The 24191-nt window shown below is 41.2% G+C and overlaps 1 protein-coding gene across 1 annotated transcript; it reads right to left on the bottom strand.

Moving 5' to 3' along the window:
- Positions 1-273: 273 nt before the first annotated feature.
- TMEM47 (transmembrane protein 47) lies at positions 274-24168 on the bottom strand. Its single transcript, XM_075727749.1, has 3 exons — positions 23943-24168; positions 9673-9813; positions 274-452 (listed from the first exon to the last, which is right to left on the bottom strand). Exons 1-3 carry the CDS (start codon positions 24166-24168, stop codon positions 274-276), a joined length of 546 nt encoding a protein of 181 aa, XP_075583864.1.
- Between the last annotated feature and the right edge of the window lie 23 nt (positions 24169-24191).

The raw sequence follows: 24191 nt of genomic DNA, 5'->3' as shown, positions 1-24191 counted from the left end.
ATCGCTGTCATGTAGATCCTTTTGATTGTTGTCAGGAAAAATGAAGCTTATGTATCAGCAGGTTGCAGCATCTGCCTATGTGAGATCAGCAATCCTAGTGTTTGCAGTTCTTTTAAATGGTTGTAAAAGCTGGTTATAGTGTTCACACCCAAAAGGCAAAGGCTATTTTATCAACAGAGCAGACTGTTTGGTGCTCCACAAGTGTTCTAAAAAAACTGTGAGTTAGAAAAGATGGGGTAATCCTTTTGTTATTTTCCTTTTCATTAAATGATTCTAGTAATAGTCTTCATAGTTCTTAGGGTTCAGGCAATAAAGAATGGCACCCCCAAATGAAAATATAGTTGCACCCCAAGCCAGGCCATAGCCCCAGTTGAACTCATGGTATATTTTCAAGCTGACCGTTTCGATGAACTTGATTGGGTAAAGGACTAAGCTGCACACCTGAAGAACAACTGAAAGAGAAAAAAACCCAAATGTCAGAAGAAACCTTAATTCATTTCCATAGACCAAGAAAAACATCACATAACCGAAATTTACATATAAAATGCTCTTGGTGCATTTTTAGCTTGTAAGTACTGCTCTTTTTGAAAAAAATCATCACCTTCATTTCATCCACAGAGAACAGAGCAGTTCTTCCATATTCCCTCGTTGATGAACAAATGTTATTGCTACGTTGTGACGATGATCCTTCAAATGGCCAAGAAATAAACAGTGAAAGCATTCTTTTCCCAACTCTTTTCTGTCTCTCCTTTGTATTTTAGTTTGCAGTCATTATTCCTTCCATAATAACAAAACTAAGATCACTTGTTCTATAGCTATTATAAACAAGCCAAAACAAGAAGAATAAACGAATTTTAAGAAATATAGCTCAGAACCAAATCATTTACTTAGCCTAGAAATAATTCATTGTAGTAGGTGATACATATTTATGTTCAGTAGAGACTCATTGAATTACATATTTCATATGCATTACTGTGTGCTGTAATCAGAATTAATGATACTTTTACACAGAATACCAAGGAATCTATAAAGTTTGATCAGTCACTAAAACTTCCAGCTGGCAAAACATTGTCTTGTATTAAGAATTTAGGGGGTGGGTCAGACATGCTTCCTGATGGAGAAAAGCTAGTAAGACAGATCAAATCCAAGGCAGTAAAAAGCTTAAAAATTATTACTTTCTACAGCACTGTCTCTGAGAGCGCCAGATCTCCTGCAACCTCATCCACACGTCTACGGCGGAATTCAGCAAACCTGTTAATTATTGTGCTACATCAAAAAAACCCCACATACAGTAACCTGGAAAGGAAAATACACAGATGAAGAAGCCCAATTTTCATGAGAAGATTTCAGTTTCATCAGCATCCATTCTGTTTTAAATTCAAGCACACTGTTAACAGAAAATTGGGACAACAGTTTCCAAAGTATGCAGGTGAAAATTACACTTGGTTTGAAGACAAGAACAAGCTGTATGACGTAGTGATTCTTCAGGCCTCTAGTTCTGCCACCCACAAGAGACTAAACATCACAGGAATGTACAAAACATCCTTTTTGCCCCTCAAATATATGATATGGCCTTATTGCCATAGTGCTCCCTTCCAGCATTTAACACTAGCAATTTTTAAAGACTTCAGCACATGACTGCCTCTGCAAACTGCCCCAGCCCCCTGGTTACAGTCAGGGTGGGCACATCCACACAGTTAAAGCACATGCTTAAGTATTTGCAGGCCTGAGACACACCATGATGAAAGTTCAATGGTATGCAATGTAATGCAATAATAACTACTTTGTTTAACATTGACTGGGTCATGTTTTACATTTATTAGGTATTTATTAGGTATAGTAAGAACACTACTTAGAGAATTATTATAAAGTCAACGCCAATATAAAATGCCAGTGGATAATAGAAAGGAAGACTATTTTGGATGACAGAAGCCCTTCTGAAATTACGCTGAGAAATTACAAGAAAATATAATAACGTTAATTATATTCTCCTACTGCTTGAACACTTCACACACTCAAAATACGTCATTTGCTTTTTCAGTCCCACACACCCTCTTTAGTTGTCAAACTGGCACCTTTCATTAGCCCTGGAGACTAATGCTCTCCTGTCCTCTGGATGGGGACTGGTATGGGGAAATTATTTCCAATGTTCATTACACACCCTTGGTGATAACACTTTACAAAACACGCATTGGAAATTTCTTCCCCCCCTACCCGTCCACTTAGCCTACAGACTAGTCTTTGGACCCTTACTTGAGACTGACAATCTGAATAATGTTTGGATAGTGGATTTTCTGATGTGGATACCAAAATCCACAGGATTTTTTAAATCCTAAAGTTATTGAAGTGTTACTTTGTGTTATTCCATTTTAATATAATTTTTGTCTGCCAGCTCACAAAATACTGTGCAACAGTGGAGAAATTTTGACAGGGTACACTAGGGGAAACGCCTACACTTATGAAAAGATTATGCATTCCAATTCTGTATAATGAGAGCATCATTACACCCAAAAATACCTCAACATATGCTTAGCTTTCAGACACATCTTTAAGACCATTCAAAGTCAAAAAGGGTTTCCTAAGCTGAATGGATATAAGCAAGTTCTTCAGTGGCTTCTCAAACTGGGGCTGCAGCATCTCTGCTGAGTCAATACAGGAATTACTCTGTGTGTGTGTGCATCTATGTCTGTGTGAAGTTCTAAGCAAGGAAGCTCTCCACCTTCCTGCAATCTAACATATGAAGTACGCTGAATTTTAATCTACAGATTGGACTTGTCAAAACAAAACAAAAAAGTGATTCCATTGGAAGAGGAACATGTGGCTAAAGGAGCAACACCCACAACAGGTATTTTAGACATTTGTATAGTGAGGGTTCATGCTTTTGCTACTACTGGTCTAGCTAGCCTATTGTAAAACTCAAAGGAAGTGCTGGAACCAACTGGCCAGCGGAAAGAACCACACTGCATAACGCTGCCGTCGCTTTGCACTGGTTTTGCCTCCTGTCATCGTTTCCCCCTGCAGACTGGGAAGGGACCTGTGTAGGCTTGAAACAACAGTTAGTGAAGTTACGAAAAATGACCGGTATGACCCCAAAAGATGTTAAAACCAATGCTTGCAACTACTGATCTGTTTCCAATGAATTTAAAGGAACTCCACGCTACATTGACTTGCATATGGGAAGTATGTGTACTACCTTTCTTCAGAAGGCTAGTCTTTTCCCGTAGAAAAAAAAGGCTGCAAAAGAAATCTAAAAGAGAAAAAACAAATTCCACTTTAAAATGCTACTCAAAACCCCCCTAGTCATCTCAAACTAGACTATTCACTTCAAGTTTAGACCCATTTTTATGACTAGCACTATATGATTGCAAGACAATTGCACAGGAACACTGGTTTTATTCCATTTACATGAAAATATATGCAATTATATGTACTCACTATATTAAACACACAGAAATCACAACAAATGCTTTAAAACTAGGAAAATATAGTTTCAGTCATCTTTTTAACTTGTTCAAATGTTTGACTATAACAGTTTGCTGTCCAAAATAACCCTTATGGTGTGGCTTTCTAATTGGTCTGTATTTATGAAAACGGTGGTGCTGGCTAGTAAGTTCTGTATTTCTGTTCTCTACACCATTCCTCCTGCTCATTCACATGACTAAAGTACTTCATTAATAACCAACGGGTGTTGCAGTTTCAAAGATTAACACGCATGCAACTGCTGTCTAGGAAGTTGTTTGTACTTAATACAACATGTGCAATTAACTGGGAAGCAGCGTGAAGGAAAAGGGGGTCCGTGCTGATTTTTAAAATATTTCTAGCTCAAGAACAGACCACCCTGCTACACAGGCAGACCAGGAATCTCAGCAGGAGGACGAGAGGGCCAAACAGGGAGTTTCTCAATGAACGTGCGAGAAAGGAGCACACAAGAGCAGGAAACAAGGACAGACAATGACAGGGGAGTATAAAAGCACTGTTTTGATACTTAGATACAAAAGGAAGTTTGAAGCCCAGCTGGAGCCTGACATTAAGCTAGGAAATGACAAAAAGGATAATAAAGAAGAATTTGCACAGGTGCATTAGTTGCAAAATGAAGTTCAGAAAACATACTTATACACGGACAGGAAAGCTAGTCTAGTGACAGATGATGCACCTGCACTCAGCACTGGTGAGGCCGCACCTGGAATACTGTGTCCAGTTTTGGGCCCCTCAATACAAGAAAGACATTGAGGCACTGGAGCGTGTCCAAAGAAGGGCAATGAAGCTGGTGAAGGGTCTGGAGCACAGGCCTTATGAGGAGTGGTTGAGGGAACTGCGGTTGTTTAGTCTGGAGAAGAGGAGGCTGATGGGAGACCTCATTGCTCTCTACAACTACCTGGAAGGAGGTTGTAGTGAGGTGGGTGTTGGTCTCTTCTCCCAAGTAGATAATGATAGGACAAGAGGAAATGGGCTCAAGCTGTGTCAGGGGAGGTTTAGATTGGATATTAGGAAAAATTTCTTCACGGAAAGGGTAGTCAAGCATTGGAACAGGCTGCCCAGAGAGATGGTGGAGTCACCATCCCTGGAAAAGTTCAACAAACGGGTAGACGTGGCACTTTGGGACACGGTTTATTGGGCATGGTGGTGTTGGGTTGATGATTGGACTGATGATCTTAGAGGTTCTTTCCAATCTTAATGATTCCTAGTTTTTACTTTCATTATAAATGATCCAGCCACCAAGCCAGGAAACATGAAATTGCTACTCTACCCTTAATTGTTTTAGTGGCAGACTTGGTAATGTTAGGTTAATGGTTGGACTGAGTGATCTTAAAGGTCTTTTCCAACCTAAATGATTCCATGATTCTATGACGCTTTCTCCAAAACCTCTAAGTGACATGGTTTGGGAGGGTGTCAGCAGTGTAGGAACAAGTTAGGGATGACTTAAAATGGCATCCGTATCTATGGGGACAGATGGGATTGACTTGGGTCAATCCCAAGGTGATGAGAGTTGGCCAATGTGATCATGAGCCCTCTATCATCTATGAAAAATCACAGTGACCAGGAGATATTCAGATGACTGGGAAAAGGTTGATGTTATGTCCATCTTTAAAAAGGCTAGAAGTGAAAACTCCACAGAATTATAGGTTGGTCAGCCTCAACTCAATCCCTGGAAACATTATGGAGTACATCCTCTTGGAATCCACCTCCAAGCACACACAGAACAAAGTGGCAATCAGTACTGAACATGGATTCACCAACTAAGGACAAGGGTCCAGAGAGCTGCCAAGACAATAGAATCCTGGAGCAAATCATCCTTAAGAGAAGGATGAGGGAACTCGGTTTATTTAGACTCATGAAGAGGTGACTAAGGAGCAATTTCAAACCAGCCTACAGTTACCTGAAAATGTAGCTGCAACCATGATAGAAAAAAAAAACCTCTTCTTTGTAGTGCCAGGCAACCTAAGATAATGGCAATGGACACAAATCTCAGTTTCAGAGATTCAGGATGGACATCAGGAAAGAAAAAGATATGAGGGTAGTATGGCACCAGGACAACATGCCTGGAGAGGTTGTGGAATCTTCATCCTTCAGGTTCTTCAAGACTGGTCCAAAGCTGCAGCTGATTGACCTAGCGTTAGCGATGGTCCTGCCTCAACAAGAAGGTTGGATTATATGACCTATAGAGTATTTTGGCATCCAGAGGGACCTGGACAAGCTCGAGAAGCGGGCCCATGTGAACCTCAGGAGGTTCAACAAGGCCAAGTGCAGGGTCCTGCACCTGGATTGGTGCAACCCCCAGTATCACTACAGGATAGGAGATGAAGGGATTGAGAGCAGCCCCACAGAGAAGGACTTGGGGGTACTGCTGGATGAAAAGCTGGACATGAGCTGGAAATGTGCGCTCACAGCCCAAAAGGCCAACCATATCCTGGACTACATAAAAAGAAGCGTGGCCAGGAGGTCGAGGGAGGAGATGCTGCTCCTCTACTCTGCTCTGGTGAGACCCCACCTGCAGAACCACGTCCAGCTCTGGAGCCCTCAGCACAGGAAAGACGTGGACCTGTTGGAGCGGGTCCAGAGGAGGGCCACAAAAATGATCTGAGGGCTGGAACATCTCTCCTCTGAAGAAAGGCTGAGAGAGCTGGGCTTGTTCAGCCTGGAGAAGAGAAGGCTCTGGGGAGACCTTATTGTGGCCTTTCAGTACTTAAAGAGGGCTTATAAAAAGATGGGGACAATCTTTTGAGCAGGGCCTGTTGCAATAGGACAAGGGGTAATGGTTTTAAACTAAAAGAGGGTAGATTTAACCTAAGAAAATTTTTTCACAATGAGGGTTGTGAAACACTGGAACAGGTTTCCCAGGGAGGTGGTAGATGCCTCATCCCTGGAAACATTCAAGGTCAGGTTGGACGGGGCTCCGAGCAACCTGATCTAGTTGAAGATGTCCCCAGTCATTGCAGGGGGTTGGACTAGATGACCTTTAAAGGTCCCTTCCAACCCAAACCATTCTGTGATTCTATGATCTTTCCTATCAATATTTCTTTGATGCCATGACTATTTTTGCTGCCCTGTAGCAACTTGCACTACATCCTACTGAAATCAGTCCTACTCTTTCAGACTATTCCATCAATTTCTCAAAATCAAATTCTGTCCTCCAATGTATCTGCAATTTTTTCTAGCTTCACTGTAAAATTTGACAAGTAGACTTTTAGTCTATCTTTCACATCATTATGAAAATAGGTAATAGCACTGAACTCAGGATGCAATCCAGATGGACTGTGCTCTGACTCTCTGTCAGAGCAGATACATCCTCTAAGTATTCTCCAAATATTATCTGCTGTCATTTCTTTTACTCTCACCTATAATACTTTTCACTTAGCCACAGCTTCCCTAGCTTACATGTGAAAGCATCCTGTGAAATGTGTTAAAAGCTTACTAACCTCAACAGGTTATTCTTCTAAACATTGTTAAAACATAGCCCCAGAAGGCAAACATCTTTTAAATTACCTTTTTTGTTTGCTTTTATGGACTTTCAACAATTACACTTTCTCTTTCTATTGCTAAATTAAGACTCAGTTAGCACTCACTTATCTGGTAACCATAACGTGAGACTCCTACACTGAGAAGTTTGTGAGCTTGTACTTTGAGGATGTAGCTTTCAGGGCCAGTTTGGTTCATGAGCACTAAGACACCCCACCAAGTACGTAAACTAGTGACCTCTACCAGACCAAAAATGCTGGGAAGAGCTGCATGAGCCAAGGTGGCTCCATGCAAGAGTGTCCTGCAACTGCCTCTCTGTATGCTCCATGTTTTTGCATTAACTGAGGTATTCCTGTTCCTCTCCCCATTACACAGAGCTGACAGTATATATTTTAAACATATTCACAGCTGTTGATCACTTGCTGGCTTATTCTCAGTACCTAGGTTGAATTATTTTTGTCCCTTTGCTTTCTCATCTCTTGCAGTCCTAATCAGTCAATCTTCTTCCTCACCTATAGAATCACTAACTGAAACATGAAGCTGAGAAAAAAAGAAAAAAATAAATCAAAATAAATCAAGACTAGAAGAAAAAAAATGCCTGGAACCAACTGTTTAGACTCTAAAGTGCCTGGAAACCACATTTTCTCCTTTCTCCCACACAGTGACGTTTTCTACCTGACACCCACACAGATCATTAAATGTCTCTGGGCAATTCATCCTGTGTCCTTCCAGAGGCAGCTGGTAGACTCCTAAATGGAGTCATGCAGAATATTTGATCTTGTCCGCAGATTAACAGGTCAAGGCAGTGTTTATCCTCAAAGATCTTCTGTGAAATCCACAGATGAAGGTTTGAATCCATGGACAGCTGCATAAGGCACAAACTCCACTGTGCTGCAATCTTAACTTTCCGCTCTTCAGTAGGAGACTTTTCCCATAATTCTTTCAAGATACACCAGTCCATACTCACCTCTAAAAATAGCTGACATGAAAGATAATATCTGTAGGAAATGACACTAACTATGTCAGCATCAAATCCCAAAAGGATTCTCCTCAGATTTGCCATATAAGAATGAAGCCTCGGCCTCATCATCTCTCTTCTCATATGCTTCAGGTCATGGCTATTTAAAATGCATGTGCATATACACACACAGAGGCAAAGGAAAGAGGTGAACACTGCTCATGAGCTAAAGCACCAATGCATTTTTCTTTTTTGACACAAGTAAGCATTAAACCTCCCTTCCCCCCCAACTTTTGCAGTAAAGACTAGAACTAATCTTATGCAGAAGAAAAGAGATTAAGCTTTAAGCCAAACAGCAGGATTTGGGGAATACTTTTCCTTTGTTTTATTTTTAGTGCAAACTTAACTATATACTAAATGAGCAATATGGCCAGATAGGCAGTGTATGGCTGAACAATTACTAGGTTACTACACAATGTTATGAGAAATTAGGTCAAAATCCAAATCAGAAACCACTACAGAAATTCAATAATCCCATTTCCAAAGTTAATTGCCCAGCATGCTTTATAATCTCAGAATTAATACTAGATTTTAAAATAATGGCACCAGCGCCTTTATTCAATCAACCAAGCGAGTAATGCAACACACAGAACAAAAACGTACGATTTCTGCTCAGGGAATCTGATCCTAGGTTGCATTCATTTCCTAAAAGCAGATGAAATATAACCTACCAGTGCCTCTTGAGCAAATAAAGGTGCACCTTGAAGTGCTGCGGCTCAGTCAAGGTATCATTAACAGCAGGGGGCAGCAGGAGCCTTCCCCGGAGCTTTGTTTCATTCCCGAATACCCTGCAAATTCTGCGCTCTTATCTTTTCATATCCTTGTAAGTGGCTTTTTTTTAATACACCCCGAAGACTAGGCTCTGTCATCCTCTTCATTATGGGCTATCAGAAGGGGCTTAAGCTGCTGGCTCCAATGCAGATATGAGTGACAGGATAAACGCAAACCATGCTTGGCGACTCTCAGGAGAAACAGAAACATCCGTGCTGACTAAGCCCCGAAACACCAGAATGTACAAAAGGAGATGATTTGATATTGTAATTATACCTCACTGGACCAGTCTTATGGACAATTCAGATTCACAGGTCTCCCTTAAGATTTTGTGGTAGTGTATATAAACTGTTCCATTTTCATGTTTTTAAAACCAAACAGGGACTACACTGTGACAGCTTGTTAAATTAATAACTAAGTAAGCAAGCTGACACAATGAAATTAATTCCTCATGGCACAGGGGCATATATAAACACCTTGCAACATAATCCTATTTATTTTCACACATAGGGCTTCAAGGGTTCACATCTGAGCATTAGTTTTCCTGTTTTAAAATTGTAAAAGGAAGAACATTAAAATAACAGAAATGGCTTTGCATGAAAAATAAAAACGGGGACATCAAGCAACACAAAGTCACAGACTAAAAATGGTACTTTGAGATTTATCCTCTGTAGTTTCCCCTGCTGCATGTACTTCACAAAACAATAAATATCATGCAAATAAATAATTGTTTATGAACCAATAATAGCGCAACTGCAAAAATGATTAATGCTGTGCAGAAACAGTATCCTGAAAAACCTCACCGGAGTTAACGTTGAAGTAAACCAAATGCCTCTGAATTAGTATGCAGAACAAGGCATGTCTTCCTTCACAAACATGAAGCTGCTCTCACGAAATTTTCATAATGCTGCCAGTAAACTGCTTACCTGCAGCAAAGAGCATGACTGCAACTGGTCTGTAGAACCGCCTCCGAGATCCCACGCAGATAGAGATCAACCCAACCAGGAAAGCTATGAGAATGATGGCAGCACCACCCAACAGCAAAGCAAGAGTTGCTATCTGCCAGTCTAAGGGGAAAAAAAGAGAGGAAAAAAATAGTAATACAATTCAGTAAAACAAGCCCATAGGGTTGACAGAAACAGCAGAACGTGAGGAACGCAGAACCTGCACCAAAGCTGGGGTAAATAAACAACTGTGCTTTGGATTTCTTTTCTCCTAATTAGTGAAACACCTTTATACAACAAATGCAACTCAGGAGCAAAGTGCTGCAACATCCCAGATTTTTCAAGTGTTAGTTGGCCTCGTTGGGATTTTGGCTTGAGTAAGACTGAATAATTTGGTCCCCTGTTTTTTGTCCAATTTAGAATGAGAAATCGAGGCTGGGTCAGGATTAGCTAGTGGGTGTTAGCTGACCCCCAGTCTATCGTAACTTTCTCACAAAAGAGAATGAAAATCAAATCTCTGCTTGAGCTGATTAGGGTGACATAGGAAGGGAAATGCATGGAGGCTCATCATATATACCTGTCACTTGGGAAGTACCAAGGCCACATAATATGAATAACAAAACTAAGGTAAAGGAAGGAGATGCTCAAAGGAATTAAAAAAAAAAAACAAACAAAAAACGCAGTTACAAACCACATCCTTGCAGGCTTAAATCACATAAAACAAAATCCATTTGCAAGCTGATGGCCATCATGGGTCTATACAACATCCAAGATCTAACTTAAGAGCTTCTGTAGGATTTTAAAAAGGCACGGGCTTTGTGCTGTTGCTCTTTGGAGAAGAGTGTATAAGACCTCATCTCTCTCCAATAATGGGCATCCAGAAAAAGAACCTGATCACTATTTACTGTTTATCACTACTATTTAGTAGTTCAAGGAAGATGATCTAAAATCAGCTTGTGGGAAAAGGACGTATGATCCAATGCATCTCTCATTACTTCGAAAATACTAGAACTCATATGATATTCAGAATAAAATGTCCAAATGCATTACATAATTCAAAGAAAATAAGATTATTTCCAAAATAATTTTAGGGATCTTACTGTTATTAAAATAAGAACAACCACCAAAATCCACATTCAGTTTTTGGAAAGAGCAAAATTCAGTATTTTAAAAACCAGTACATCCCATTTCAAGAGGGATCTAATCTGCTGAAGATACTGACAGTGCGGCTGTGAGGTTTGGGTATGGAAGGCTAGCAGCTATTATCACCAAAAAGCCTTCACATATTGTATGAAGAAGGATGAAGGAGATTAAAAGAAGAAAGTGAACAGAAGATCTATAAAAGCATTGCTAAAAAAGAAAGTTATTTTAAAGGTGTGTTTGTGCAAGTACACAAATTTATTTTCATTCAAAATCCCAGGAATGCTGTTTACTAATACTTTAATTACGAAGTCCTCAACCTTCCAAGCTCTTTCACTCCTTGTTTTCCTATTGGACCAAAACCCAAGGCTGGGAACAATCTCTCATTCTCCTACCTTCAGCATGCAATCTCCAAAGTCAGTTTGCTGCGTGTCCCACCACTTTACTATCATTGGAATGGAAATACAATTTTAGTTATGGATGGGAATGTTATGAAGAGTGGTTTTTAATGTTGACATGATCCTTCAGAAACACCAACTGGTTAGGGTACTGATGATTTAGAGAGTATTCTTCCAATATCAGAGTGCATTACAGATATAAAATACAGAAATAAACAAACAGAATGGACCACTTTGGAACAACATGAAAGGAATCCTTGCGCTAGAAAATTACACAGATACAAAGACTAGACACATAAATCCATATCGCCCCAAAGTTAAAAGCCATACCAAATTGATTAAATAAATCAGCGCCACATAGGAAAACTCAGAAACTAAGACTTTTGAAAGCCACTACAAATAATAAAATATTAAATGTTATCTTCGCATTGATTAGACGCAAAAGTCTAATGCAAACGAAAGGTGTGCAACATTGGAGTAGCAACTAAATGGAAAAAAAAGTTGAGTATCCTACTGCTTTCCAAAACCACATTGGCAAGACCACCAAACAAGTGAAAACAACTAAGGCAAAGATGATATAAGCCTGGGGTTAGAATATAGTTTAACTTCCAGGACAGATATATCTGTGGATTTTGGAAAGGTTAAAAAATAAACAAACTACCTTACTATAGTACTGACGTGGGAGGTAAAAGGACAAATCAGTGTTGGAAGACACCTACACTCCCAACTGAAAATGAACTGACTTTAGTTAAACAAAATTAATTTCTTCAGTAAAAGAACCTACTCAGTAATGTTGACAGTAGGACAAAACTGAGGCTCTTTCTGTTCCTCACTACTAGCTGAGGATCAGGTATTGAATGCTGTGCTCTGGGACACAATGTCTGGAATTGCCCCTTTATTTTAGCTCCAGCCTCCATTCACAGGAGCATACAATGCTACCAGACCTTACCTTGAGCTGCAGCTGAGAGGGATTCTGGTTAAAAGAATATCATGAAAGTCAGACATTAGTGCACAAATAATACTGGACTGAATTTTTCTATATTGCCTGCGACAGAAATTACATGTTTCAATTTCCTTGTCATCTCAGAAAAACCTTAACTTTCAATTCTGAAAGCTATTTGATCAGGTGACAAAATAAGACTTATGTTGGATTAAGGAAGTAAAACCTTCTGCATAGGCCTTCTACTTAACAGCAATTATTTTTTAAGAAAAAATCCAGGCCACTGGACTTTATACAAAAGAAAAGAAACATCCAAAGAAAATTGAATCACTGCTTCCGAAGGAAGAACACCCTGTAAGTTAGATAGCTACAACAATATAACCACATACAGCAAACACAGTTTCCTACAATAAAAATCTGTAGTTTTCCTCAGACTACCCAGGAGTGAGTTATAACACACAGCATCAAAATGGGAACAGCAGATTGCTCTGTTACATAGTGTTACTGGTACACAGAACATAAACATCATAAGCCTACTTTAGAGTATCCAAAATATGCTTGCACCATTTCTAGGCATGCACCAATCTTACAAATAAGTTACTATACTAATTTCAGGAGCCTCAGCAGTTCAGTGAGAATGTTTGTTCTCATAGAGATAGGAACATGCATAAACATGAGCAAAATGGGACCTTATAGAGATAATTATTAGTTTCATGGATTCAAAACACAATTTGGTTACACTTTAAGAATGCACATCAGTATTTTTCACTGTACATCACTACAGTTTATTTACACCACACATTCACTATCTAAGAAAAATGTTAGGAACTAGTAAAATTGCACTCCCACAAATCTTAATAAACTTTTAAATTTTAAAAACCACTGTCATCTCACAGTCATGCCCAAATTAAGTTGCTTCGTTGGTCTACTGTAGGGTCAAAAGAAAGCATAACTAGAATTTTTCAGTGTTCCATCATTTTAGCAATATGTTAAGAATTACACTGATAATGCCACCAATCCCATCCAAACAACCAGAATTAAGGCATTTTTGACCATCGTTAAGTAACTCGAGACAGATTTCTTAAGAAAAGCCTCACTTAATGTATACTATTTTTAGGTCTGAAAATCCAAACATGTTTTTGTACTGCACAAGAAGCATCACAATGTCTATAACTATGGGAAATATACACTGCAATTGTGACAGTGATTCTAGTGTTTGCTAATATTTATTATAACAATCTGCCTATTAGTTTAGGGATGGGGATTTCGATATTTGGAAATATATATAAATATGAACCTACGCACTTAACACATTTTCAAAACATATATGGTGTAAAATTTATTAAAATTACCACCTTCGGTAAAAAAAAAAATAAACAAACCCCCAAACTATGATGATGTTTCTTTTCAGTTAATTCCTCATGCATAAGTCAGTGCCTTTTTGTAAGGACAGTTTGGTCTCACTGCTCTTTGGAAATTCTGCCTGTTTCTTAATGAAGTACAGTGTTAACTGCACATTGAAATGCATGACTCTCCTCCCTTCTTCCCCCCAAATGAAATGACTTAAAGTTTTAAGCTGTATATTCATTTTTAATTAAGAGCAGCTCTAGCTGCTCTATTTCTTGGGCAAAATAATATTTCAGTACTAGGATAAAATCAGGAAAAGCCATAAAAGAAGAAGAAAACATCTCAAAGTTCTGAAATGTTTATTTTAATAACTAGGTCATTTTTTAACATGAGAACGAGCAACACAAAAGGCTAGCATTGTCATAGATTTTATGTTTTCAGCAAGTTCTGCAAAAATTAAATATTTTATCTACATGGTATTCTACAGTAAAAGAAGTGGTGGACATAAAAACATATTGTGGAATATGTGAAACATTTGTGCATAGGGCTCTTTTAGGTAATGCAAATTAACTGAATTAAGAAACAATCAAATATTCCTTTCTTTCATACAATGGTTCTCCACCAAGTCCTCTCCTCAGAGGCTGAAGTAAGAACATGCATGCAGGTGTTACATGATGAAGGTAATGACTGACCTTCTTCTAGCACTAAACAAAACCTTGGTAAGAAACAACACACAACAACGCTCTTAGGTAAGTTTTTCTGATTCATTGCAAAGCTGCCACTTAATCACGTACCTGCCCCCAGCCAAAATATTCTTAGAAATTGTAATATAGCATTTAAATTCAAGAATAATGAATTTGAAAGAACGTGTCAAGTAAAGCACAGAAAGTTGAGGCACCCACGCATAAGAAATTAAATCTAACCCACTGAATGTCATAACAATCAACTAAGATAAATAAGATAGCTAGAGATATTCCTAATTGCTTCATATTCAAAACTATTTCTAAGTTTATAAACACTCATCAACTTAGTCATCAAATAGGCAACAAAAGTTTAAAAAGTGTAGTGATTATATAAAAAGACAAAGGCAGAGTCTAGTTTCTGAAAGTACATTTGTTGCACGATCAGTAACATTTCCTCTTTCTCCAGCACGATCAGATGCACACACTCCTGTGGAAGGCCAAGCTCCATTGAATTCAGTGGAAATACCAAGAGAAGTACTGCAGTCGCCATTAAATTCTCACATAGAATTATTCCACAAAGAAGTCAGCCCTTTGGAACCTCACCTGAGCCAAAATTATGTTTTTTTAAGAAGTTGCTCAGATGAATTTTGCTCTGGCTGAACAGGATATTGGCTAAAGCTGGGAAGCCCAGTGTCCATAAGTTACTTTGTCCATACTCCTCTGCTCTTCTACAGCCAGCACCACACTTACAGTCTTTTGAAACTCCACAGCATACACTTCTGCATGCTGCAGAGAGAAGCGCTTTCTGGCAGTATCTATACCAAGCCTTCAGTAAGTTACTCTGGACACAGCTTGCCACAGTGCAGCCGTGTACAAAAATCGCAATAAATAAATATTTTCTGCTCGTCAGTTTGTATAGTATGCTTATTACTGCTAGTTGCTGCACAGACACACTCTGGCTTCTACATTTTCTTTTTATTTTATGGATTGAGAATAAGATTTTTCTAAAGTATGAAAATGACTTGTGCATGTGGATCCCCAAGTCACACAGACACTTGAAAAGCGTTACCAGAGCTGTGGGAACCAGCCAGCTGTGGCTGAATGCATAATTTCCTTAAGAGAGAACTCAAACACTCTACACCAAAGCTTTCTTCTGAAAGCCGTGAATTTGAACACAAAAAATAACTACGTGAGGTCACAAATACTTTAAAAAGAAGCTGTTTTCTGTGGAAGAGACAAAACAATTTTCTGCTTCTTCTCCAACAGGAGACTTATGTACTGAGCTATTCCCTAAGAAGTCGGTCTTCATCCACACACAGAAGCACACGGGACAAAGCCCCGACAACCCAAGTCTTGCACAATACAGGTGGGCTTAACAGGGAGGCTTTCTCATAGCTCTAATTCACCAGGATTTTGACAACACACAAACAGAATTTTGAGCATTTGATGCTGGGTGCCAAAATCCCTAAGTGCCTCCTAAGGATAATTCAGAGGCTCCACATAAGGCACCAGTCACTTCCCATTTACTGTACAAGATGCTTGTAAGATGATTTAGTGTTCCTGATGCCGAGTGAAGAGTCATTTAGAGCCAGTCAAAGAAAAAGAGAACAAGCACAGAGACATGTCTAAAAAACAGCTAACTGGGGCAAACCCAGGTCCGCCTGCGTCTTGCCAAGACACAGAACGTTAACGGCTAATGGTGGCAGCTGACTAATGAAGGAGGAAAGGCAAGCGCCTCCTTAGCTGCAACATACCAGGGGCTAGAGGGCTTCTCAGAAACTGCAAGGTCTTTGCTTCCCAGCTCCAGCCTTGAACCTCTGCTCTCAGTTCCCAGAAGAACTTCTTAACCACTAGGGTAGACTGAAACCATTCTTTTCTTCCATTTGCTAGACCCAAGCTGGAAAAAGATAAACATGAGAACTATGGGGTCTGTGAACAAATAGGTAGGAGGGAATCCAAATCTGAGTCTTGCTTTGAAGTGCCTCTTACCTAACTGGTCCCTTCCAACTTTCCAGTGCTGTTTACACGCCTTTCCACTGACATACAAAAATATTTGAGTGTTACCGTAAGGCAGCCCAGACTCAGGGGTCTCTCAGCATTGAGGGAAAAGTCTGTGTAGTCACCTACAGAGTTGCATCCCTCTCGCTCAGGCTCCTCCTATGGCTTTCCTTTTCTCCACAAAATAACCATGATCAGAAACGAAGAGGCCAGCTCCATTCCAGGCAAGATAACAGTCTGCTGGCAGGATGCTCCAGGCAGCCGGTGCTCTACCACCTACCCTCCTCAGCCTGGGAAGGACGTCCTTGCTAGGTCGGGGGACTCATTAAGCAGCCACAGTGCAGACTCCACTCACCTTCCAATGGTGTTGTGTCTTAACCCGCAGGCAGCTAAATACCACACACCCGTTCGCTTACTCCCCCGCAGTGGGATGGGGAAGAGAATCAGAAAAAAAGTAAAACTCATGGGTTCAGATAAAGACAATTTAATAGGACAGAGAAGGAAGGGAAAATAATAATGATAAAAGAATATACAAAACAAGTGATGCACAACGCAATTGCTTACCAGCCACTGACCGATGGCCAGCCAGTTCCCAAGCAGTGGCTGCACCCTCCCTGGGCAACTGCCCCAGTTTTTTGTTCAGCATGATGTCATATGGTATGGAATATCCTTTGGTCACTTAGAGTCAGCTGTCCTTGTTGTGTCCCCTCCCAGCTTCTTGTGCACCACCAGCCTCCTTACCGGCAGGGCAGTATGAGAACCTGAAAAGTCCTTAGTATAAGCACTGCTCGGCAACAACTAAAACATCAGTGTGTTATCAACATTATTCTCATTCTAAAACCAAGACACATTATTATACCAGCTTCTAGGAAGAAAATTAACTCTATCCCAGCCGACACCAGGACAAATGCCAAGTACAGCTCTCCTGCCTTCTACCCGAAGACGCCACTGAGCATGCGGGGGACAGTCTGGCTCCCAGAGAAGCAAGCAGCACGCAAAGAAGAACTGGTCTCAGTTTCTCAGGACGATCTCTATGGCAGTCTCGCATAAGATATGGACTGCATTAATCTGCCCAATGTCTCTGTTTCAGCTGCCATGTTCATCAGACTATGTGTGGCCCTGAGACTGCTGGACTCAAACTTTTTGTGTGCTTCAACGCCACTGCAAGTTTTATCTCCCATCTCTACAAGAGATAGGACTGAACAACAAAAGCAATAAAAATATGGTAAGCAGCTCTGCTGTTGTGCAAAGGAGACAGATTTTGCAAGACAAGACGATGGCCTAATGCCTGGGGGGGGTACAGATGTATGAGCAACTTGAAACATAGCAGGTGCTTGCTCATCTACCCACGACACATATCTCTCCTAAAGATTAAAGCTTACATTCCTTATTTATACAAAATATATACACTTTGGGGGGGGGGGGGGGGGGGGGTTTGAACAGCTGCTCTCTGAGCCGTGGCCTGCCTGTATTTCTAAAATCAGAGTAAAATCCTTTAAATGAAGTGCATCTTCAAATAAAGAGTTAAGTGCTGCCATTATGTAGATCTTTATTTTATTATTTAAAGGCAACATGCATTGCACATCACTTTTGCCAACAGAGGAATTCAAGACAAGCACAGCATTACAAAAAGTCATGTAATCTATAATTCATTCACAGAATAGTACAGCATGTACTCAGGCATTTCTTCCATTGGATACATGGCATTCTTCTGAGATTAGCTCACTACTATGCCATTTTATTAATTGGATATTCATTCATTCAAGAGAAAAACAAAACACACACCCACAACTCCTAGAACCTCACAAAAACCTGGAAATCTTAGAATTATGTCATTAGGAGAGAAGTGTGGGAGATGTGTTATACAAGCTTTTCAAGAAAAGCTCACCTTTTCTGACCTCTTCTGTATATGCTACTACATTTTAGCAATCTGAAGAAGGAAGAAGTACGCTTTGCGTTGGAACAGGAATGTAATTATTTCCCACAGTTACCGATGTTCTTCAAGCAAACTGGCAATCTTCTACAATTTTCAAAACTCATTCCATTGTTCCTTGAGAAAAACAATTAGCATTTAAAATAGTTCAAGGAGTACTTCCCATCAAAATGATGGCCTTTATATTACAGAAATGGAACAAGTAAAAACACATAAAGCAATACCACTGGATAGACTTTACACCTCCTCCTGCATGTTACCTTGAATCTTGTGTGATCATCTTTGGCCACAAAGGTTACTCTCTACGTGATGCTAAATATAAAGTCTCATAAAATATTTAAACCACTTATATTATCCCTAACACAAGGAACATCTTTTAACTTACTGGTGCAAGACTTTTTTATTAAATAAAGAAGACTTAAAGCAACAGGATACATTACTGATTTTAAAAATCACAATGAACAACAGCAGTAACAATAACCCACTAAAGCTAGAAATCATCTTTTTTTTTTTACAGAGTATTATCAATGACAAGGCGTATGGTGCTCTTGATCTGATCAGATAAACTCACACAAACTTCACACGCTACACACGAATATGCTGTAACCACATCTCTTAGCTGGTTGGACAAGGGTGGCTGAAATGGTAGCCTCCATCACACTATAAGGTCCAGACTACTGAACAGGAGTCTTAGATCTGCTGCTCCCACAGAGCATGGCCTGCAGAAGTCTGAGGCTAAAATAGCTGGTCCATTTGTAAAAGAAGGAGCATACCTTAAAATATTCTATCTGGGGCTACTGTGAGTGGTAGTTAACAAGTTCAAGGCATTTTGAACACATTGAAGGAGCCAGGTAGACATCAGGCACAAATACAGTACCAGTCATCAAAGAATCACAGAGTAATTTTGGTTGGGAAGGACCTCTAGAAGTCATCCAGGCCAGCTCCCCATGGAAAGCAGGGCCAATCTCCAAGTCAGACTCAACTTCAAAGTTAGATCAGCTTGCTCAGGGTCTTAGGCGGTGAGTTTGAAGTAGTATGGCTTTTGATTTTATATCCACCTTCAGATAATGTGTTGGGGACAATTATTAAAGACCGTAACATGCAAACCAACACACTACAGTTTTCAAAACCAGAATGAATGTTTTATGAATCACTCCTTACATTGTATGAGCCACTGTCTTCAGTCTTAGTAAAATTATACTTGTTCTTATTATGTTATTCTATAGCAAACTATCAGCCTTGCTGAGGTTTTTACAAATATGTCTCAACATCAACTCTGAGCAATGATCCAGATCTTTTAATGAGGAAGCTGCTTTTGAGATAGCAATTTCCCCTTGGAACAACCCCTTAGATTGAAAACAAGCAGATACCATCCAAGACTACTGAGCCATGTTAATTCAGATATCTGCATCTAATGTATAATTAAGGTTAAACCCCTTCAAGTGCTACCAAATGAGCAGCCTCTGATTTTTTTTATTTTAAGAACAAATTAGAACAGAATTATAAGCACAAAACTAGACTGAAGTTGTTTTACTGCACTATGCTCTGTTAAGCTTACCTTTATGGTTTGTTCACCACTAAGTTTAAACATGTACAGAGACCCTGTTGCACTTAGTTCCTTGAGATTGTTTTGTCTTTCAAACATTCATGGACAGTTATTACAGTATAATGATCTTACAGAAAACTGAACATTACATAAACAAATACAGAGGTTGAGAAGTAACAGTCATATGCCTCCCATAAACAAGAATGAATACAGTTAACCAGTATGAAACCACTCAAACGTATTTTTATATACGCTATTTTCACATTAAACTGAACTGCTGTGAAGGAGCCATTGTTTTCTATGAATAGCATACACATGTACTGAAGCCAAAATGCACAGTGTTTACCTGCAGATCAGATTCTGTGGAACCATTTATGTCTTCTACATCATATTTGCATATCTTTGATTTAAAGAACTATAATGGCTGCAGTCTATTGCATAAATTCAAATTTACTGTTATTAATTCTGCAAGAAGACGACAACTACCTGTACAGGTACAGACACGCCACGCAGTTGTACATAAGATGCATTTAATTTTAGGCAGTTGCTATGGTAGAAATATTCATACATAACTCCTGATAAATCTGCAAATGAGCCATCAAAAATCAGAGATAATCCACTTCAAATGAGGTCTAAAAAAATTTTTGTTTAAAGACACCAAAGGAACACTCCAAACTCTGTAAGGTGGTTTTTTGGGTTTTGTTTTTTTGGGGTTTTTTTGGGTTTTTTTGTTTGTTTTTTTTTTTTTTTTAGTTTAGCGCAAATTTAAAATACAGCTGACTTAAAGACTACTTGTGCATTAGCCAAGTTAAGCTTTGATCGTAGAAAATAATTTTATGCCCAGACAGCTGGTGAAACTGTAAAGCAGCATTGCTGGATCTCAAGATTTTATCACGAAGCTTTCCATACTGGCAACTTTTTTAGTTTTCCAGCTCCTGAAGTTGCTATTACTGGGAATTTTAGAATTTCATCAAGGTAAAAGGGAGACGAGGGATATGCAAGAATACCTTTCTAGCTCCTGTCTAGCTTTTGCAGTTACAGGAAAAAAATCGAACAGGTGATTTACATAGACCCTGAAGACTCAAAAAAAAGAAAATCAGATTAAGACGAGATATTTTATAATCTTCAGATTTCTAAAAATTAATTTGACTCCCTATTTTACACACTTGAACCAGCAATATTGTGAAGCACTTACACAACTTTAAAAGCAGCATGAGAGCAAAGGATTGCTTGCAAGCTATAAAAAAAACAGCCCTCAAAACAGTGAATGAATGAATGCAAGAACACATACTCCAAGCACTAGCAATGCTGAAGGAAAATCGTGAAGGATTATTTCCTGCTATAACAGCCAATGTAATCATGCTCTGTACATTTCCTTCTGCTCTCCACTACTAAGTTGCCCTTTTGATAACAGTCAGGGGTCCTACATCTAATTACAACAAAGGTTTTTAATTAAACCTCGAATATGCTTTAACAGCTTCTAGCATGAGCTTGCCCTTGATGGTGCCACTTGAGGTGCTCTCCTTCAAGGGATGATGAGGTAAATCTCTTAAAACCATGGGTGAAGATGCCTTTTTCCTGTGTGTACTACTGCTTTTCACAGCTAGCCAGCTACAAAGCTGCTTGCACTGGTATCAAGCTCAAAGAGCTTTCCCTGTGGGAGCTCTCCACCATCTCCAAAATATACCACTTGCTAGATTCTTGATGTAGGAGGAAAGTGCACTTCAAATATTAAGGCAAGCACACAAAATGATCTCGAACACGAGCCCAGTCCAACTTGGTGAACTTACTGCGAGCCTTCCCATTGACTTTAACGGGAATTGTAACACACTAGCAGAAGGCGAAGGGTGAACAGTACAGTTTCTCGTATTTCAGGTCTCCTCAGAGTACAGCATTGTGTGCCAAACATGAGGAAAATGAAGGGTTTATTCCAGTCACCTCAAATAAAACAACCATTCACTTCTTCCCCAGTAGCTTGTGAAACCTGGCTCCACTAGACTGGAAAGTATCTAAGGGAAATGAGTAAAGCTCATTCAAGGAACTTGAATAAAACTGGACAGGCAGGAATTTTTGCACAGGGTAGAAGAAAGCACCAGGAGAGGGCAAATTTTCAGCACACAGCATCCAACAAAACTACATTTCATTCCTTCCCATCCTCACCCATTCATCTTCCACCTTCCCATAAACAGACAGGTGACCAATTAAGCAACAAGAGAGATTAGTGTCCTTTTTTTTAATGTCCCACTTTTGCGTGCGTGCATGTATACACACATGCGTGGCAGGGAAATGGATTGAGGGGGGAGCCCAATAAAGTGTGTGCGGAGGTGGGGGGGGATTTGAAGCAGGTTTTCATTCAAGCCATCTGAAAAGTCTTTCTGCAATCAAGGGGATACTATTTCAGGAGACAGGGAGAAGGGGCAAAGGATTCACGTTGCTAAGGAGACACGTAGAAGCTGACATTCCTACATAAATTTCCATTTATACTGGGGAAGGAAAAGAAAGCTCTCCAAAGTTTGTGTAGATACCCTGGTAACTGATTGAAACCGACATTTCTTTACAATTCGTTTTGGCATTATGTGATTTAAAACAAAACTCCAAGCACCCTCACATATTACTCCACACAATGACAGAAAAAAATCAGCACAGGAACCTGTGCAATTTCTACTCAAGCAGAGATCAGTTATATCCCAGAACCTATACAAGGACTTCAGAGAAGCGAGGAAAAAGGAAAGCGTCTAGAACATAAAGGCAGCCCCTTGCCTTTCTTCCCAAAACAAACATCTTGTCCCTGTATGATTTACCCAGCCAGAGAGCACAGCGATCCAAATGGATGATTTGGCAATGCAAGCGTGCTGTGTGGGGAGGACAGGGAAGGGGATGGAAACAGGGCGGGGGGGCAGGAGGGGGAAAGAGGCTGGCTTCATTTGCCTGTGTTTCTGCTGGGACTCCAGAAGTTGCTATCAGGCATAAAGTAAATAAAACAACCCATGAAACCTAAACAATTATGGTACTACAAAAGAATTCCCTAAAAAATATTCAACAGGCAGCTTGTTTATATCATTCACAACCCATTTTTTCAGTACTCCAAGCAATAGCGAAATGACATTAAAAACCAAAGCAAAACAAAAAACCCCAGCTATGGCCAACGACCTAGAAAGCTGCAGAACCAATGAGCATCAAGAAACCAAAACACGGAGTGTGGCAAGAAGGCAAAGGAGTATGAAAGACGACGGGAAGATCAGTACTCGCTCGGGAAAGACACACACAAGCACAGCCAGGGGGACGGAGAGAGCCAGAGTCCAGGCACGCTCACTCGGGACCAAAAAAAAAAAAAAAAAAAAAATTGGTTTTGGTGAGGAAGCCCCAACTTTACAAGACTAGTGACTTCAGGGGATGGGGGCATTATAAGGTACCTGATCCCCAACAGCTTCTCACTGTGTTGAGAACAACTGCCACACGGAAAAATAAGCAAAACTAGTCCAAACTCGGGTTGTTTTGTGAAAACACAGTGGAAGGCAGACACGAAATCGGTCAGCCCTTTCGCTCAGAGAAGCCAACCTCCCATCTCTCCCGCAGCCTAGAGCCCCTCGCAGGCAGAGGGACGAGCCGAGCACCGACCGCCAGCGCTGCCCCTCCAGCACACGCTCTTTGCGGGGACCGCCGCCGCCTTCGCCCCAACCCGCAAGCCGGGGAGATGCGGGGTCGGCGCCGCGCAGCCCGGCAAGGGCAAGCACCGGGACCGGGGAAGGCAGGGAGGCGGATGAGGAGGACGGCGATGGAGGAAGGCGGCTCGGGAACGGGAGGGGTGCGGAGGGCGGGAGGACAAAGGCGCCGGGGACTTTTCCCGGCGGCGGCCGGAGCGGGGAGCTGGGGCGGCAGCGGGCGAGGCGAGGAGCCCGGAGCGGGAGCGGGGGATGGCGGGGCACGGCCCCGGGCACTGCTCCGCTCCGGCGGAGGCTGGCCCCGCGAAGGGGCTGGGACACGGTCCCGGAGGAGACAAGGGTGCAGGAGAGGCAGCTCGGGGGGCGCTGGCAGGGCAGCCAGGGCACGGGGGTGGGGGGTGAAGTCTCAGCGCCCGGGGTGCGGCCGGGGGAGCGGGAGGCGGCCGGGGCGGGAAGGGAGGCAGAAGGGGACGAAGGAGGGACGGGGCAGGGGCCAGGCAGGAGGCGGCTGCGGGGTCGGGGTGCCGTCGACGGAAAGGGGGGGGGGGAGCGGAGCCGGGGGGGCCGGGGCGAGCCCCGGGGCAGCCGTATGAGCCGTATCTCACCGCTGTGCAGCGTCGACTCGCAGAGCCAGCTGTCCAAGTTGCCGGGCTTGCGGCAGGACTCCCAGAGGGACAGGTAGTACTGGTGGTCCGCCGTCACCCAGGCGGGGCTCAGCACGGCTCCCAGGTCCAGGCACAGCGCCAGGAAGATGCACACCAGCCCCACCAGCTTCAGCGGGGTCAGCACCGAGACGCGCACCTCCTCCATGCCGCTGCCGGCCGAAGCCATGGAGCCCGGGGGGAAGGAGGAGG

The sequence above is a fragment of the Pelecanus crispus genome, chromosome 1 (genome assembly GCF_030463565.1).
Source record: "Pelecanus crispus isolate bPelCri1 chromosome 1, bPelCri1.pri, whole genome shotgun sequence".
NCBI classification, from domain to species: domain Eukaryota; kingdom Metazoa; phylum Chordata; class Aves; order Pelecaniformes; family Pelecanidae; genus Pelecanus; species Pelecanus crispus.
Note: the sequence above shows the minus strand (reverse complement) of the source record. Positions and strands in the feature narration are given on the sequence as shown.

Excerpts from the sequence above, each read along its gene's own strand:
- TMEM47 (XM_075727749.1), bottom strand. The coding sequence starts at position 24,168 with ATGGCTTCGGCCGGCAGCGGCATGGAGGAGGTGCGCGTCTCGGTGCTG. Across the intron at positions 9,814-23,942 it reads CGAGTCGACGCTGCACAGCG|ACTGGCAGATAGCAACTCTT; the intron begins GTGAGATACGGC and ends TTTTCCCCTTAG. Across the intron at positions 453-9,672 it reads AGTCATGCTCTTTGCTGCAG|TTGTTCTTCAGGTGTGCAGC; the intron begins GTAAGCAGTTTA and ends TTTCTCTTTCAG.